This window comes from Lutra lutra, chromosome 13 (assembly GCF_902655055.1).
Source record: "Lutra lutra chromosome 13, mLutLut1.2, whole genome shotgun sequence".
Taxonomy (NCBI): domain Eukaryota; kingdom Metazoa; phylum Chordata; class Mammalia; order Carnivora; family Mustelidae; genus Lutra; species Lutra lutra.
Genome location: NC_062290.1, coordinates 89,663,268 through 89,679,931, shown reverse-complemented (window position 1 = coordinate 89,679,931; position 16,664 = coordinate 89,663,268). Strand labels below are relative to the sequence as shown.

General features: G+C 44.8%; 1 protein-coding gene across 18 annotated transcripts in view; it reads left to right on the top strand.

The window, feature by feature from the left end:
- FNBP1 (formin binding protein 1) overlaps positions 1-16,664 on the top strand; it is a 148,486-nt gene that overhangs the window by 117,955 nt on the left and 13,867 nt on the right. For 3 of the 18 annotated variants that reach the window (XM_047701216.1, XM_047701233.1, XM_047701215.1), the window contains exons 9-13: positions 1,661-1,858; positions 2,841-3,023; positions 6,314-6,397; positions 8,975-8,989; positions 13,007-13,116. In XM_047701216.1, coding sequence (XP_047557172.1) covers positions 1,661-1,858; positions 2,841-3,023; positions 6,314-6,397; positions 8,975-8,989; positions 13,007-13,116 — 590 coding nt within the window. The remainder of the gene's footprint in view (positions 1-1,660; positions 1,859-2,840; positions 3,024-6,313; positions 6,398-8,974; positions 8,990-13,006; positions 13,117-16,664) is intronic. The other 15 variants (XM_047701226.1, XM_047701225.1, XM_047701230.1 and 12 more) reach the window with 10 other exon arrangements.

The window sequence follows — 16,664 nt, the reverse complement described above, 5'->3', positions numbered from 1 at the left end:
ATGTTTAACCGTAACGGGAACAGTGGTGTCTTACACGGGGCGGTTTGTTTTTCCTCTCACGTAAAAGATGTCTGTAGGCAGAGGGGTCAGCCCCGGCATGGACAGCTGTTGTGTCAGTTCTCAGGGACTCAGGCTCCTCCTAGTTCACAGCTTTGGATGGTGCGACCTTCAAACTCTGCATGGCTTCTGGAGCTCCGACTATCACATCCAAATTCCAGAAAGCAGAATATGGAGAAGGGCCCGTGCTATCCCTTTAAAGAGTCTTCCTAAAATTACATACCATACTGTCTGCATCTCAGAGATCTCAGAGGTCAAAACTTAGGTGGCCACCTCCTGCTGCCCAGAAGGCTGGGGAATGAAGCCTTTAGGTAGGTGGCAGGGTACACAACTTAAAATCAGGGTTCCTATTCCTGAGAAGGAAAGACAGTTGACTATTGGAAGACAGTCGGCGGTCTGTGGCCCATCTCCAGAGTAAGGGGTAGCTAAAATAGCTATATGCCCTACCGACTGTGGGCTTATATGAAGAATTGAGATCTTTCCATATGGTCTTCTGTAGTGTCCTTTTTTTTTAAGTCAGATGGTCATTGATTTCAATTGTTACTACAAATCACATGTGCTTTTGTAATGCTTTATGTATGTATCTATTCTACCTGTCTGTCTATGACATTCTGGTTATGATATCCTTACACGTTTGTCTGTACCACAGACTTACCCTGAGAAGGTGTAGCACCCAAAGTTTCTAGCAGAGTGCTTGGACTCAGGGGCTGTGGAGTAGGCATTCGGTTCGTTGATTTTTTTCAGCAAACATTTATTGCACACGGTTCTCGCTGGCACCATCTCGGTCTAGAGGAAAAACAGACGAGAGCTTGCATGTGGATGGGGGAGGGTCTAAGAACAAATGCATCCATAAGGAAAAATCCTAGAATAAATATAATTTAATATATTATATTATTATACATATTTATTTTTATATATTATATCATTATGTATATTTATTAAAATTAATATCCCTGAACCACGACGAACCAAAGAAGTGATAGAGATTATCTACTCTTTGATTTGATTTTGTGTATGCTAAACTACCTTAAGAACTCCTGGTGAGAACCAGACTTTTGTATTACTGTATTTTTCAAGGGAAGTGCCTAACAGTGGCCCTTTTTTCTCTGCTTTTAGCAAAGTCCTTCTTAATATTTGTTTCTCCAGCTGCAGAAAAATGGCTGTTGAGAGTATCTTCCCATCCAGCTAGACTTGTAGCTTTACAAATAGTGCTTATTCTTTCTAATGATAAAACTATTGGGACGCCTGGGTGGCTCAGTTGGTTAAGCATCTGCCTTTGGCTCGGGTCATGATCCCAGGGTCCTGGGATCGAGTCTCGCATCCGGCTCTCTGCTCAGCGGGGAGCCTGCTTCTCTCTCTGCCTCTGCCTGCCACCCTGCCTGCTTGTGCTCTCTCTCTCTCTCTCTGACAAATAAATAAATAAAATCTTAAAAAAACTATCATTAGAAAAACTCTGTTACCAATCAATGTAGATATAATTCTGTAGATAACTATAGAGATAAAGTTCTTTATGACAGCCTCTGTATGGGGCCATCATAATTCGTTGTGTAAAAAGTATTCGCACGTGTTTGAACGCATTTGTGTTTGATGGCTATAATTTCAGGATTCCCAACTGGTAATAGAAGCTTATAAGTCCGGGTTTGAGCCTCCCGGGGACATCGAATTTGAGGATTACACCCAGCCGATGAAACGCACTGTGTCGGATAACAGCCTCTCGAATTCCCGAGGAGAAGGCAAACCAGAGCTCAAGTTTGGTGGCAAATCCAAAGGAAAGCTATGGCCCTTCATCAAAAAAAATAAGGTACTGATGGTTGGACCCAGTGTGAAACGAGTTTTATAAAGTGTGGCGATTGTGACTTTCTCGGTTAGTCTTTAAAAAACAAAACCAAACAAAACTAAAGAACGTAAGCCTGTAGTTCACAGAATGCAAAAAAAGAGCTAGTGTGCTGTTTTATTTAAAAACCATGATTTCTCTTTGGTGGTGGTCCCTTTGCCATGGCCATTTGTCTTATTTCGGATGCATTGCTACCTGACTCGTGCCATCCACACTAACACTGACCTCTACTGACCTCTTGGCCATCTCCCATCACGTCTTTCACCGCTAAGTCCACTAGCCGCCTGGTCCCCTCGGCTGGGAGAGGGGGTGCTGTGCGGGATTTCTCTAACAGCTGATCAGCAGCTCTGATTCGAAATCGTGTCCATGGGTTAAATAGCTTGGGTTTTGACTTCACGTTAACATGTGCCTCCATGAACATTTTGCGTTTTCTTTTGGTAGCGCGGTCGTAGACGCGTGACAGCGCTGACCTGGGCGTCCCGTGCGGTCCAGGCACCATTACTACGCTCTCCCGAGAATAACTGCATATTTAATTTTCCAAAGACTGTCTTGCTATTTTGACAACCTTGGCATCTAAGGTCCTTTATGCTCTCTCATCCAGCTCTGGTGGTTTTAGGTGGTTTAGAAATCTTGACCCTTTTCTGGCCTTAACTGGTTTAGCGTAACTAACGTAACTAACATACGTTTAGCGTAACTCACGTAGTTTTGCATGGGAGAGCCTGCATGAGCTTCTGGTCGCAGATTTCTTGCTCTTCTTCCGTCGCTTTACTGACTAAAACCTCCACTTCTCGTCATGTTCTACATGTTTTCTTTTGGACCATGGCCTAAATATGTAATCGTTTGTGTTTTACTTGCTTTCGATTTCAAATATGATTTGATGCTTATTTTGTTTTGTGTCTTATCTTCTTGTTTCTGATTTTACTCTGTCACTGCTCCATCTTACATGTAGCTTATGTCCCTTTTAACATCCCCCCATCAGCCTCCCCCTCCCCCCCCTGCCTCTGCCTCACCCTCTGCTGTTCCCAACGGCCCCCAGTCTCCCAAGCAGCAAAAGGAACCCCTCTCCCATCGCTTCAACGAGTTCATGACCTCCAAACCCAAAATCCACTGCTTCAGGAGCCTAAAGCGTGGGGTAAGTTCTGCTCTGGAATCCTGTCTCTTGTGCGCTCTGGGCACATGTGTCGTTCTGCATGACTTATTTTGTTTGTGAATGAATCCTTTATGTTTTCCCGTAACACGGAACAGTAAGGACCTGGGCTTCACCGTAGCTAGAAAGAAGAACCCCAGCAGGGGAGGAGAGAAGAAAGAAGGAAGCAGAGTGGATAGAAAGAAGAAGAGAAAGCGAGCCGGCCAGCCCAGAGTCCTTTGGGTCTCGAGCACATTTCAGAAAGGCTTTTCTCCACTTCCCTTTAAAAACATCTAAGTCATTAATGTTCTACCTTGATTTTACCCAAAAAGGAAGCTTAGATTCAGTTTCCAAAGCCAGCGACATCCGAGATGAGGAATTGGAAGTCACTGTAGACACAGAAAACGTTTGCCTGATGGTTGCTGAGAACAGCATGAGGGTCACAGAGCTGCTTCTGTCTGAGCTAAGCCTCAGGGCTCGAGGGGGAAATGTCACGAGGTTACGGTGGTTTCTTGAGCTGTGTTGGGGAACTTAGAAGATGGTGAGAAAATGTCTGTTGGCTGGAAGAGGCCTAAGGCCAGATTTATCATTAGAGATGGAGATAGTAAGCAGCTAACATTCACTGAGCGCTGGTGGGGGACCAGACTCTGTTCCGTGGTTGTCTTCGACTGCCCTGTGAGCCTGGGCACTATGACATCCTTATTTTACTGGTAAGAAAACTGAGGCCCCAAAAGATGAGGTTAGGAAGAGGTAAAGTCAGAGAGCCTGCTCGTCATCCGAGGTTCTGTGACGTCCACACTCGGGGAGCATCCGCTAGGATAGGGTTGACTCGTTAGTGGACGTCCTCTCAACTCCAGCTTGCCATTTTGGTTAGCAACACCTGTGCCAGATGCACGGGGTTTTGTGCAGCTGATCCAGGGACCAAAAGGAGTTGCCCGTTTGGTTGCGAGGACAAAAGTGGAATAAAGTCATTTGGAGCCTCCCAAATAAATCGAACTGATCCGTGTAGTCAAAGCCATCCCAGATCGAGGCATGGCGGTCAGGAGTAAACGGACACGTGGGCCCAGTAAGGTCTTTTATCCCGATCTGTGGGGACTGCAAGGCAGTGGCTGTGGGACGTGTTCCTGTAGAAACATAATTTTTACTCTTCCCTTCCTTTGGGTAAAAAAGAATGTCAATGTATAATAGCTGGGACTAAAACAAGGGGTGGTACATACACTAAAATTGGAATGATACAGAGGAGATTAGCACAGATAACATGCAAATTCTCGAAGCATCCCGTATTTTAAAAATAAGTAAATAAGTAGAATGAGGGACAACCCCCCCATTCTGTATATGCAGAGTTCCTTTAATAAGGGGAGCGCAACATTTTCTGTAAAGGATACAGATAGTCGGCGAAATTATCTTGTCTTAAGGTTCCCCAGCATATCAGGTTAAGAATTAATGATGTAAGGGCGCCTGGGTGGCTCAGTGGGTTAAGCCGCTGCCTTCGGCTCAGGTCATGATCTCAGGGTCCTGGGATCGAGTCCCGCATCGGGCTCTCTGCTCAACGGAGAACCTGCTTCCTCCTCTCTCTCTCTCTCTGCCTGCCTCTCTGCCTATTTGTGATCTCTCTGTGTGAAATAAATAAATAAAATCTTTAAAAAAAAAAAAAAAAAAAAAAAAAAAAAGAATTAATGATGTAATTTCCTCAAGATTTCAAGAGAGCTGTTGTTAGAAGGCAGAGCGTAGCTTCGGAAGTGGGTGACGGACCGCGTTGAGCTCTATAATTAGATCCCAGTTCCTGGGCTCGCTCAGGCCGGCTTTGAAGACTCCCCGTCCGTCCCACTTACTCCTGCAGGAATTTCCAGCATCTGGCCAGGGGGTTTTTGCAACACTATAAAGTTTTATGTTAACTGTAAGTCAGTTAACCCATCTCTCAGCCACTTGCAAGACCTTGACCAAAGCGCTCGTTTATTCTAACAAGTACCTCTGCATGGTCTTTTGGAATCTCACGATGGAGTATGTGGAATATTTGTGACTGTTCACCGTTCGTTTCTGTGTCTGTGTCATTCCCTCAACACCACCACAGTCTGCTGGTTGCAAATGGTTTTCCGAATCTGTATTTCATGATGTTCTCTAAATGTTTGGGAAAAGACCAAAGAATGTCAGTAATCAATAAGTGTACGGAAAAGATGGCTAGGAAAAATATACCCCTTTAAAAGAGGGGGGGGGATGAGAAATGAGTTATTATGATGATTTAGAGGAAAATCCCTCTTTTAAAAATTATAAATGAGCAAAATGAATTTTATTGCTTACCCTTTAAATCTGTGCTCAGCAAAAACTCGGTTAAAAAAAATTTTTTTTAATCCATGCTTTGTTTTCCCGAGAGTTAACACACACATATACATTCTAGAAGAATTAGTGAATAAATAGAAACATATTTCTGCTTCCTTCATTTTGGGTCAGCCTGCTCTCAGTGAGGGTCAGGTTGGAGGTCCCTTCCTTCAGGAAGTTGAAGTGAACAAAAAAGAAAAAAAAAAAAGAAAAAGGAAATGCATCACAGAAGTAAAATTAGGAAGTTCAAAAATGAAAAATAAATCTGAAGTTTGGGGAAATAAATTTGATTTTAAAACAATCTCAACACAGAAGGTACATGGATTACGGGGCCCGTGATGAAAATGATACTGTCCTTCTGTTTCCTTCATGCCTCATTTAGAACTTTAAGACTGTTGTGCCAAAGAAAGGAAAAGTGTCCTGAATAACAGATCTGTGATTTTAACACATCTATTAATTTATTGTGTTTTGCAGCTTTCAGATCCAGATTTCAGTCCTTTGTTCCTATTATCCGAATGTGTGACCCCTATGCAGACATTTCTTAGCATAGCTGATTTTGTGTCTAAATAATGAACCAGGATAAAATGTTTTTTTTTGTTATGAATCATTGGCATCTGTAAGAAAATCTTGTTTCACTGAACATTTCTAAAGTATGCCACCGAGCTTTCGTAACCATTTCTTCATCTTTACCTAAGACAAGGAAAAATGAAACTAGACAGTGTGGTCTCTGCTTGCCATTTACAAATGTAATTTTGTTGTCTTAAATTAAGATTTCTCTTTCTGGTCTTGACAAGGGCCTTCTAAATCTAAAATATGGGCCCATTTCCCCCCATGTGTTAGAGTTCATGGCATGGAAAAAATCCCATCGCAGTTGATCAAAAGGTTTGGAAAATCCTTACTGATTGTTTGTCAGATGTTACAATTTTATGGTCACTTTAATTTTATTCATTTTATCTTGTTCTCTTGCTGATTATTGGCAGACTCAGTCTTTCTGTTTTCACAAAGAACTCATGAAGAGGACGATAGGGAAACCCACGTATGCTTTTGAAGCTAGGGACTATGTTGTAAGTTGACCTGTGACGGCCAGGCATTGAGTCATGGCTCAGGTACTAACCCCTTGGATAGCACCAAGACTGGGGACCCGGCAACGAAATTCTCCCCTGGGTGACCTGGACACGGGAAGGGCCAAGTTATTACTATAAAGTCAGCCCCAAGTTACTTCATCTGGAAAGCTCGGGTGGGAAAAAGGAACCAACTTCCCAAGAACAACCAGGCTTCCCCAAAACGGCAGTGGACGGAGCTTGGCTCTGCCCGCTCTTCGCTGATCGTGACTGCCGTCTGAGAAGATGTCCACGGGTGCGATTCTAGGGCAGAATCTCACCCATAACCACAGCCGCAGAGCATGGTCCCAGGAGGACACTCTTACAGACGGCGGTCGTGTAGATCGTGCGAGGACCCCCCCGCCCCGTGTGGAAGAGATGGATCCGTAAGGGGGTCATGCCATGAAGCTTGGGGAACCAAAACAATCATCGGGGCGTGGGCGAGGTCACAGAGTAGTCCTGTGACTTTCCACGGACCATAATTCAACTGTTACTTCTGTACTTATTTTCACTGTCCCCTTTCTTCGTACTTGAGGTTCGTACCTGTGGCCGTGCAGTAACACATGGACCCGCTGGCTCTGTGTCCCCTCATGTGTTATTGACATGTGTGGCTCCCAAGGCTTCCTACTCGTTGCCTGAAACTGACCGCTTTCTAGTTCCTCGGATGTCTTGCGGTGCACCTAATGCAGTCTTTACAAGTATTTTCTCAAAGGCTTCGGTTTCCCATGTTAAGTGATCTAACTGGCTGGCTTACAGCTTAAGACCGAAAACCGGTGTTACAAGGATACCACACCCCGTGATGGTGCTTCTTGTAGAGGGCCCATCACTGTCCACTTCAGAAGACTGCGTTTGTCTTGGAAATCCGGGATTTCCTATGGGTATTCAGATTTATTTTCGATCCTGATGACTCGTTTTTATTATGAAGTGGTAATCATTCCTGTGCTGTTAGTTTCAATGCTAGAATTCTTCTTTTGGAATGCTTAAGAAAGAACATATAATTGATATGCTCGTGTAAGTAACGGAAGTAGCCAAAGAGAGAACAGGTAGTGTACAGAGTTCAAACGTCAGGTGTTTGAATTTGCCACGTTTAGACAATCCTGTGTGAGAAAACATTTGTAGGGGGTAGCGTGCTTTGCCAGGAAGATATTTGTCAAGTTTTCCGCTGTGCACCCTGAGTGTTGTCTGTAAAGAACTCAAGATGTGATCAGCCGATCTGTGCTAAAGCTCACAGGAGGGGCCACAGGGAGAGTCAGGAGCGTGCCTGTACCTGCTGCCTTGTTCTCCCAAAAGTTTTGTCTCACTGCCTCTTAAAGTCTGTTCCCCCATAGGGGCGATTTCTTTCAAAGCTTAATGCCTATTTGAAAAGAAGTGTCCATTTTTAGTTCATCTTAAGAATAAGATTTTTTAAACCTGGTTAAGGAATTTTTTAATGCCCTGCACTCCCAATTTAAAATCAAAGGGCTCGTTCTTTGGTCCTTGGTCTCCAACATATTTTTGATCCTACCGCAACTGCCTGAGCTTTTAGGATTGACGACAGCTAAGTTAAAATGCACCATGCTCTCAAAACACTGCTTCCTGGCCATAGAGTATGTCTCACCTGTTAACGAAGAGCCAAATGTTTCTTTCTTTCTTTCTTTCTTTCTTTTAATAATTTGGAGATGCCTTTTAATCTGTTTTGTGTCCAGTAGTCACTCTACCTTTGCTAATCTCCAGGCCCAGCAAAATTGCACCTGCTGCCTCCTGATAATGGTTAGGAAACGCAGAGCAAGGAGTGCCCCTTGGTAGTTGAGATAACTGGCTGTTCGTAACAGTAACTCTCAGGGCAGCTACTCCAGTTAGCTCTCCAGGTGCTTTGTAACCCCCGTGGGTAGGACTCAGAGTGCATGTGAGCCTCTGAACACACCTTCCACAGTGTGGGGGTTGGTGAGTGATGCAAGGGCCTCGTCCTGCCTCTGGCCTGGTGCAGAGAGGCTTTCTGGATCCTGCAGATGGTTTCCTAGAGCAACTTCCAGCCCCCGGTTATGCGTTCACCCCCTCAAGAGTTTGCCTTCCTGCCTTTGAGAAATGACAGTCTTCACGTTTATTAGAGTTCCTTAAGATAAATAAATACATTACTTGTACATTGAGGAAGTCACTGCTCTTCAGCTCCCCCCTGTGAGTAAAACTTCCCATGTGAAATGTGGTGAACAAAAGGCTATGTGATTATTTTTGTCTTTTATTATCAGCATATGTCACCAACTGTAAACTTACTTTAGCTTATAACCAGGCCGATGTGACCCACACAGAACTGTGAACAGAAACTCTCCTTTTCTATCTTTATTTTTTTGCTCTGGCAACGTGGCAGCGAAAGGAAGGTTTTGGCAGGGGCCAGACCCTCTTGTGAACGTTTGCACAGATCCACTGCGAGTCATTTTCACAAGCGACAGGTGAATTTATGTGTTATGTTAATACGGTGCAACTGACCGAATTCCTCTTCTTCTGATGTGTTCTCTCTCTCTCTCTCTTTTTTTCCCCTGTTACCTCTTCAATTTTTACATGAAGCTTTCTCTCAAGCTGGTAAGCACAATTCTTCTATGCATGTCCCAAATCTAATCAGGATTTTGGGTGTATGTTTCCCTTGCGTATGCTTTCGTTGGTGTTTCTTCGTTAGACTTGAGCAATCCAAAGGTCCAAAATCCACTAGGGGCGATCTTAATCTTTTCAAGTTGCTAAGAAAATTAACGCTTAACTCATGATTTGGTTTCCTTTCTTACTGGGGCCTTAAGAGGATGGCAGATATTAATAAACTTTATTTAAATGTGATCAGAAATGTACATATTTGATATTGGGGAGTTTATTTATGGATCATTTGGAGTAAAAGTAAATTTAACAGCTAAAGATATTCTCCCTGGGAGCCACAGAAGCAGGTGAAAAACGCAGTGAGCCTGAAGGAGATGGGCAGGAATGGTGCCAGTCTCAAACTCAGGTCCAAGGCAGCCTGGGAGAATTGCAACCCATGGGATCTTTAAGTCACTACATAAATATGTGGGTGCCTTATGCATAGCCGATTTAAGAAATCACAAGATGACTTTATGGACAGTGAAAAGAGCCTCCTAAGCCTTTCTAAAATAATTTACTTAGTGTTCTGTGTTGTTCCTACCTAATCGCATAGCGCTAGTAAACAGACTAATCATTAAATTTATTAAAAGAAACTTTTTAACTCTGTAACCCCTAACTGTACTTCAGAAATCTGTAAGTTACATGGTATTCTAAACACCACAGCTGAAAATGTCTTAAAATTATGGACAATGATACACTGTAACAATTCACCCAGGAATAAGGTCAGCTACTTTATGCATTGCTGTTGATGATGCAGGATAAGAGTTTCTGGTGGTCCTTATCTACACATTTGTGTGTGTGTACATGGATACATATACATTTGGATTTCCAGAATTTTTTCAGCCTGACTCAGTATTTGGCAACTAACCCAACCCCAGAGAAAACGAGTATCTCATTAAATGGAACATTTCTTAGACTATGAAATAAAATCCCCAGACGAGTCCTTAATTAAGGTCTCTACAAGAAGGAAAACACCCTAAATGTTTCAATGAACTGAGTTGGGCAACAGCATGGATTTGGGAGGAACTGGGTCAATTAAGTAGGAGTCTCTCAGGTACTGGGGTTTCTTCCTTGCCCTGTCTGTATTTCTTCTTTTGCTGAGGTACTGGAAGCAAAAGATAGCAGTATTAATAAAATTAGGCAGTCTTTCTGCCTGAGATAGAAATCATTTGACCAAGCTGGTATGGAACTGTTGCTTTATTCCATTACTTGGAAGCCAGTAAAGAAGGGAAGTGTTGCCCAAAGATGCCTGGAGCGGAAAAGGTGTGAACTCCAAAGAAGCCGCTTAAGCTTCTTGTGCTTGTAGCTTGCGCTCCTGCGGGGAGAGGCTCAGAGCAAGCGTTTGATTCCAGAAGTGTGTAAAACAAGGTCCTCCCAGAGCCACAGCCACTTAAAACATCCCTACACGCACTGACCCCGTCTTGCAAAACCAGTGCCACCTGTGGGGCCAGTCTGTTTCCAAACTGGACCACAACAAAGATTTCAGAAAGTCTACTCTGACTCAAAGCTGGAAATATAAATTCCCTCGTTGCAAAACGAATCCTGGGTCAGAGTATTGCTTAAAGTCATCCAAGTCTTAATGGCCTTTCAAGATACTTCCAGACACCTAACACTCCTTCGGATCTAGATGAAGCCGTGAGCTCAGCCTCCAAGGGCAATGCAAAGTTTGTCTGAGGCACAGTTCATGAGATTAGTTTCTTTCTTTTTTTTTTTTTTTAAGATTTTATTTATTTATTTGACAGAGATCACAAGTAGGCAGAGAGGCAGGCAGAGAGAGAGGAAGGGAAGCAAAGCAGGCTCCCTGCTGAGCAGAGAGCCCGATGCGGGACTCGATCCCAGGACCCCGAGATCATGACCTGAGCCGAAGGCAGCGGCTTAACCCACTGAGCCACCCAGGCGCCCTTGAGATTAGTTTCTAAATAACAATACAGAAACATAGAGTATCGAAAGGGACCTAATTTGTTCCTTTATTTATTTAGTTAGTTCTCGTAAGTAATTGAAGTTAAATTTTTTGCTGTGTAAGGAATCTGTTTATAAGTCACAAGTGTTTATACACCCCTGCAAACCTTACACCTGCTCACAGTCTACCCCTGAATCCCATACGCTGGCCATCCATCACGCAAGCCTATTCAAATGTTTGTTAATTAAAATCCAATAAAAATGTAGAATTCAGTTCCACGGTCGCCCTGGCCGCATTTCAAAGGCTCAGTAGCCGCGTGTGGCCGCCGTATTCACGAGCGCAGAGATGAGAACTTTTCCATTCTTTGTAGGAAAAATTCTTTGGGACTCTTGGCCTGCAGTTCGGCTTAGTAACTATTAATGAATTAACATTGGCGCCGTCCCTGCCTTTCCTGGCTTCCGAAGCAGCGTGCCTTTCATTTTATGGCATTCCAGCCCCCCAAAACCAAAACAAAACAATCCCCTCAATTTTAGAAAACATGCTGATGTGATTTAAGTAACCTCGGCAGGAAGACAAGGTGTCGTGCTCTCGGGCTCGGGGCTGGAGCGGAGCGAAGTGAAAAGCCCACGATTCGGGTTGCACGTGTTCCAACCCGAGAATCGTCCCGGGACGGAAACAGGCAGCCTGATTGATTTCTGTGCTGAAAGATGAGTTTGGGTCATTTTCGCTTTAGAGGCAACTGAACTTGCTTGGCTTGCCATGACGGACTAGCCACTTGCGTTCTGGTTTCACTCCTCTCTCTCTCTCTCTCTCTAACACACGCGGGCACGCGCACACACATAAGTCTAAACATCAGCTGGAAGGTGTGTGCGTAGCCTTGCGGTAAGCGCGGTTGCATCGCACCTCCCGGCACAGCAGCCCTGGCACTCGGTCCCAAGCAGCCAGGGAGCCAGGGTCACCAGCACCATGTCAGCTGCTTGGCCAATTCAGCTCAATTTTGGAATTACCTTCCCCGGGTCCTCTCCTTTCCATCCCCGCGCCCCAGCCAGCCTGTTTCATTGGCTCTAAAGTAAAATCTCTTTTTAAATTCCTTGGGTTATCCCTGGTGATTGAATCCATTTCTCTTTGTTTATGAAAATCACTTCGTGGAATCAAAGGCACTTGATTCCCCAACAGCTTTAGCCGAAGCTCCAGACTCGTAAGCACCTGGAAGAGTCTGGAAGCTCGCTGTTGGGGTTTTCTACTGAGACCGTACGCACCGAGGAAAGATCCTAATTGTTTCTGAAAGGGGTTCCAGATATCAAAATAGGCTCCTTCTGCTGGATTGGAAACAGCTGGCATGGCTTTCGGATGCTGGGGAGTTGGTGTGGAGGTCCGGGGGCCCATTCTACGTGGATTTTCCGAGGTCACCCTACAGATGTCAGAAAGGAATGACCTGACTTTTAGAGGCAGTGGAGGGGAGAGTGGAGGGGGTGGGGTGGGGGGGAGAGGGGGAGGATAGATGTTTTAATGGCCCTTTCCCCCACATTCTCTGAGGAACCAGACGTCCCATCTGTCACTTGGTGAGGATGGAAACTTTGGGCCTCAGCCTGTGTGGAGAAGTGGGAAGAAAGACCCAGAGTAGGGAGTAAAGCGGTGCGTTCAACACGAGACCGTTGACGGGGGCACTTGTCCCTGTGTGGTGCGAAGGGAGCAGACACCTCAGACGTCCTCCACACTCCAGAGTTGCCGCCAACACTGACGGTCAAGGGAAGGATCTGCCTCAGAATGTGGTCTTCACCGAACCTTGCGGGGGCCGGAACTTCCTCCCCCTCCCCTCCTGCAGCCTTGCTCCTTGCCTTGGCCGAGGTGGTTTGGCGGGCAGACCTGGAGCCCGAGCCGGTGTGTGGGACTTCTCTGCCGTTTGCATGCATCGATCTTACATCTCAGCTGGGTGTCCTGGGAAAGAGCTTCCCTTTTGGTCATGAAAACACACGCGGACCTCGGCACCCCCGTGTCTGGAGGCTGCATCGTGCAGACGTCGTGCGGTGTCGGTCCTCAGGGACGAGCGCGCTCATGCCTGTTTGTGTCCGCAGGGCGCCGCGCCTGAGGATTTCCGCAACCTCCCGCCCGAGCAGAGAAGGAAGAAGCTGCAGCAGAAAGTCGATGAATTAAATAAAGAAATTCAGAAGGAGATGGATCAGAGGTAGAGTGGAGCGACGCGACTTATTACAAGAGTCAGGTTTAGTGTGGACGATGGGAAATCCCAAGTTAGCTTCAAGAAGAGCATTGATTTCAGCTGCCTGGGGTCTTGTTGTTTGTTTTTTTCATGGAGGGTCTACTGGATGGCTTCGTGGCAGAGCGGGAGAATTCTTTTAACAAATAGGTTTTACTCTGAGTTTGGGGAACAAAGTCCATTTGGTTATCTGTTTTTTTCTTTCCTCTGTATTTCCATACCTTTTTTTTTTTTTTTTAATTTTTGTTTCTTTTTAAGTTTTAAATTTTATTTCCAGGACAGTTAACATCCAGTGCTCTGTTAGTTTCAGGTGGACGCTACGGTGACCCAGCATTTCTGTGCGTGACTCGGGGCTCATCGCGATAAGTGTCCCCTTCGTCCCATTCACCTGTTCTGCCCATCCCCCACCCTCTTTTCTTTTAATTATAAATATGTAAAAATGAGGAAGGGGAGCGTGGCGTGAGTCCCACCCCGCTCCCTTGCCCCACATTCTAGTTTTGGGTCTAAAATAACCTACCTTGTCTTCCTATTTGAGGATAAGTGAAAGCCTTCCCAGAGGTTCTCACGTTTCTGTACCTTGTTGTAGAGCGTACTGCTAGTGTGTAGAAAACAAATCGCGTTATGTCTTATTACACACACCACCAGCCGCCAGCGGGGTGATGTTTTCCCACTCTTGAGAAGCTCCTATGTCCGGATCCCACAGCTTGGGTTCCCCGTTTTCTGAGCCGTTCTGTGAGTTTGATCCCAGGATGGTGTATAGGCGAAAAATAAGACGAAAAGAGTTGATAATCTCTTCATTTGTGCTTCCCTCCCCATATTTGTAGCCCGTAGGTCTTTGCTGTCACTTAGGGGCTACTTGCTAGTGATCCTGATGGAAAAATCACTTTGTTTATTGTCTCTCGCCTTGTAAATTCTCACTGAGTGAATCGGGGAATCATTCATCTATTTGAGATTTTCTAAAAGATAACTTGAGGTTTTTTGGCCTGTAAACAGGCCAAAGAGGGATTCTACATAAATTTCGTTGTGGCAAAGCTGGAGTTAAAATTTGGTCATGCGAAAAGCCAACAAACAAAATCGATTAGGCAGTAGTACAGTTTAGTATGAAAGTGGTAGTTTTATTTTATTTTTTTTTTAAGATTTTATTTATTTGACAGACAGAGATCACAAGGAGGCAGAGAGGCAGGCGGGGGGGGTGGGGAAGCAGGGTCCCCGCTGAGCAGAGAGCCCGATGCGGGGCTTGATCCCAGGACCCTGAGATCATGCCCGGAGCCGAAGGCAGAGGCTTAACCCACTGAGCCACCCAGGTGCCCCATGAAAGTGGTAGTTTTAGTACAAAAAAGTAGTTGTTTACTGCTGATAGAACAACTTCTGAAAAGTGGGTGGTTTTATGTATTTGTTTATTTTATTTATATTTTTAATGTTTTTTAGACAGAGTAAGAGAGATCATGGGGTAGAGGGTCAGGGGCATGGAGGGGCAGAGGAAGAGAGAGAATCTCAAGCAGACTCCCCACCAGCTCAGAGCCCTGACGTGGCTCCCACGACCCTGAGATCCTGGCCTGAGCCGAAATCAAGTGGGACGCTCAACTGACTGAGCCCCCCCGGCGCCCCAGATGGGTGGTTTTATGGATACTGTTACTGTGCATAACAAATAACAACACAGATAATTTGTTCTGTGTTAGAGACACACCTCATGAGATGAGAGTGTTCTTTATCCTTTTTATTACACGCGGAACCAAATATAAAAAGGGTCCTGCATGTATCAACCTGTTACACCTCGGCCTGTGGAATAACTGAGCGGTTATATTCCGTGCGGGAGTGAGTTCTGATTCAGGTATTTGAAACGACATTGTAGAAGGTCATGGACACTGTTGTCCAAGAATTAGGTAGAAAACTTTCTCTGCCACTTGGGTTGTGGCCATAGAAGCTGGTTAACCTTTTAATGCTCACAGCGGCCCTGCTGATAAGAAGGCCAGTGCCATTTAACAGTTTACTAGATGACTATTTATTGAGCATTTACTGTGTGCAAGGAAATATCCTAGACCCTGGGAATAAAATGGTGAACAAAACATATGAAAACCTCTGCTCTCGTGCAACTTATGTCTTGTCCAAGAGGAACAAGGCAGGACTCATCAAAGCACAAAGCGTGAGGGTAGATTTAAAATACCCTGGGGTTCAGGTACTCTGATTCAGAGGAGTGTGCGACTCTTGATCTCGGGGTCGTGGGTTCGAGCCCCACGTGGGCTGTAGAGATTACTTAAATAAATAAAATTTAAAAAAAATTTTTTTTAATACCCTGGGTTCAAACCTGGTTCCACCTATTTCTTTTTCTTTTCTTTTCTTTTTTTTTTTAAGATTTTATTTATTTATTTGACAGAGATCATAAGTAGGCAGGGTGGGGTGGGAAACAGGCTCCCTGTTGAGCAGAGAGCCCAATGCAGGACTCGATCCCAGGACCCTGAGATCATGACCTGAGCCTAAGACAGAGGCTCAACCCCCTGAGCCACCCGGGCGCCCCTGGACAAGCTTCTTAACCTCTTCTTGATCTTTTTTTTTTTTTTTTTAAAGATTTTATTTATTTATTTGACAGAGAGAGATCACAAGTAGAGAGAGAGGCAGGCGGAGAGAGAGGAGGGAGCAGGCTCCCCGCTGAGCAGAGAGCCCGATGCGGGACTCGATCCCAAGACCCTAAGATCATGACCTGAGCCGAAGGCAGCGGCTTAACCCACTGAGCCACCCAGGCGCCCCCTCTTCTTGATCTTAACCTGTTAACCTTACCTCTGTTTCCTCATCTTGAAAAGGAAGTTAATAGAATTAAATGTGTCGGTGTATGGGAGGTACTTGGACCAATGCCTGGCACATAGAATCTGTAAAATAAAATGAGTATGTTCAGTGTCAACAGACTACATGTCCCGATTAGATTTTTTTTTTTTTTTGACAGACAGAGATCACAAGTAGGCAGAGAGACAGGCAGAGAGAGAGGAGGAAGCAGGCTCCCCGCCGAGCAGAGAGCCAGATGCGGGGCTCGATCCCAAGATCCTGAGATCATGACCTGAGCCGAAGGCAGAGGCTTAACCCTCTGAGCCACCCAGGTGCCCCGTCCCGATTAGATTTTCAGACTAGACAAAACTACAACAACCCCAAATCCACAGCCTATAAAAGGCACAGCTAACTCATAAGGTATTAAAAAAAAAAACCAACATATAGGTATAGAAAGGTTGAAAATAAGAGAATGGAAAAAGATACTGGTTGGCCAGTGCCAGCCAGAAGATGATTGACTTTCAGGCCAAAAAAAACCCCTCAAACTATTCAGCTCAGGAAGGTCAACTTCATAACATTAAATGTTTCAAGGAACAAACAGCTCAGTTTAAAGCTGTAGAACTGTCGATCTTAAAACATAGAAAAGGTTATACTGTTAACCCTTTGACATGAGTATGTACAAGAAATACAAACACATCATTTTGTTTTGTTTTGTTTTTTTAAGGTTTTATTTATTTGACAGAGAGAGATCACAGTAGACA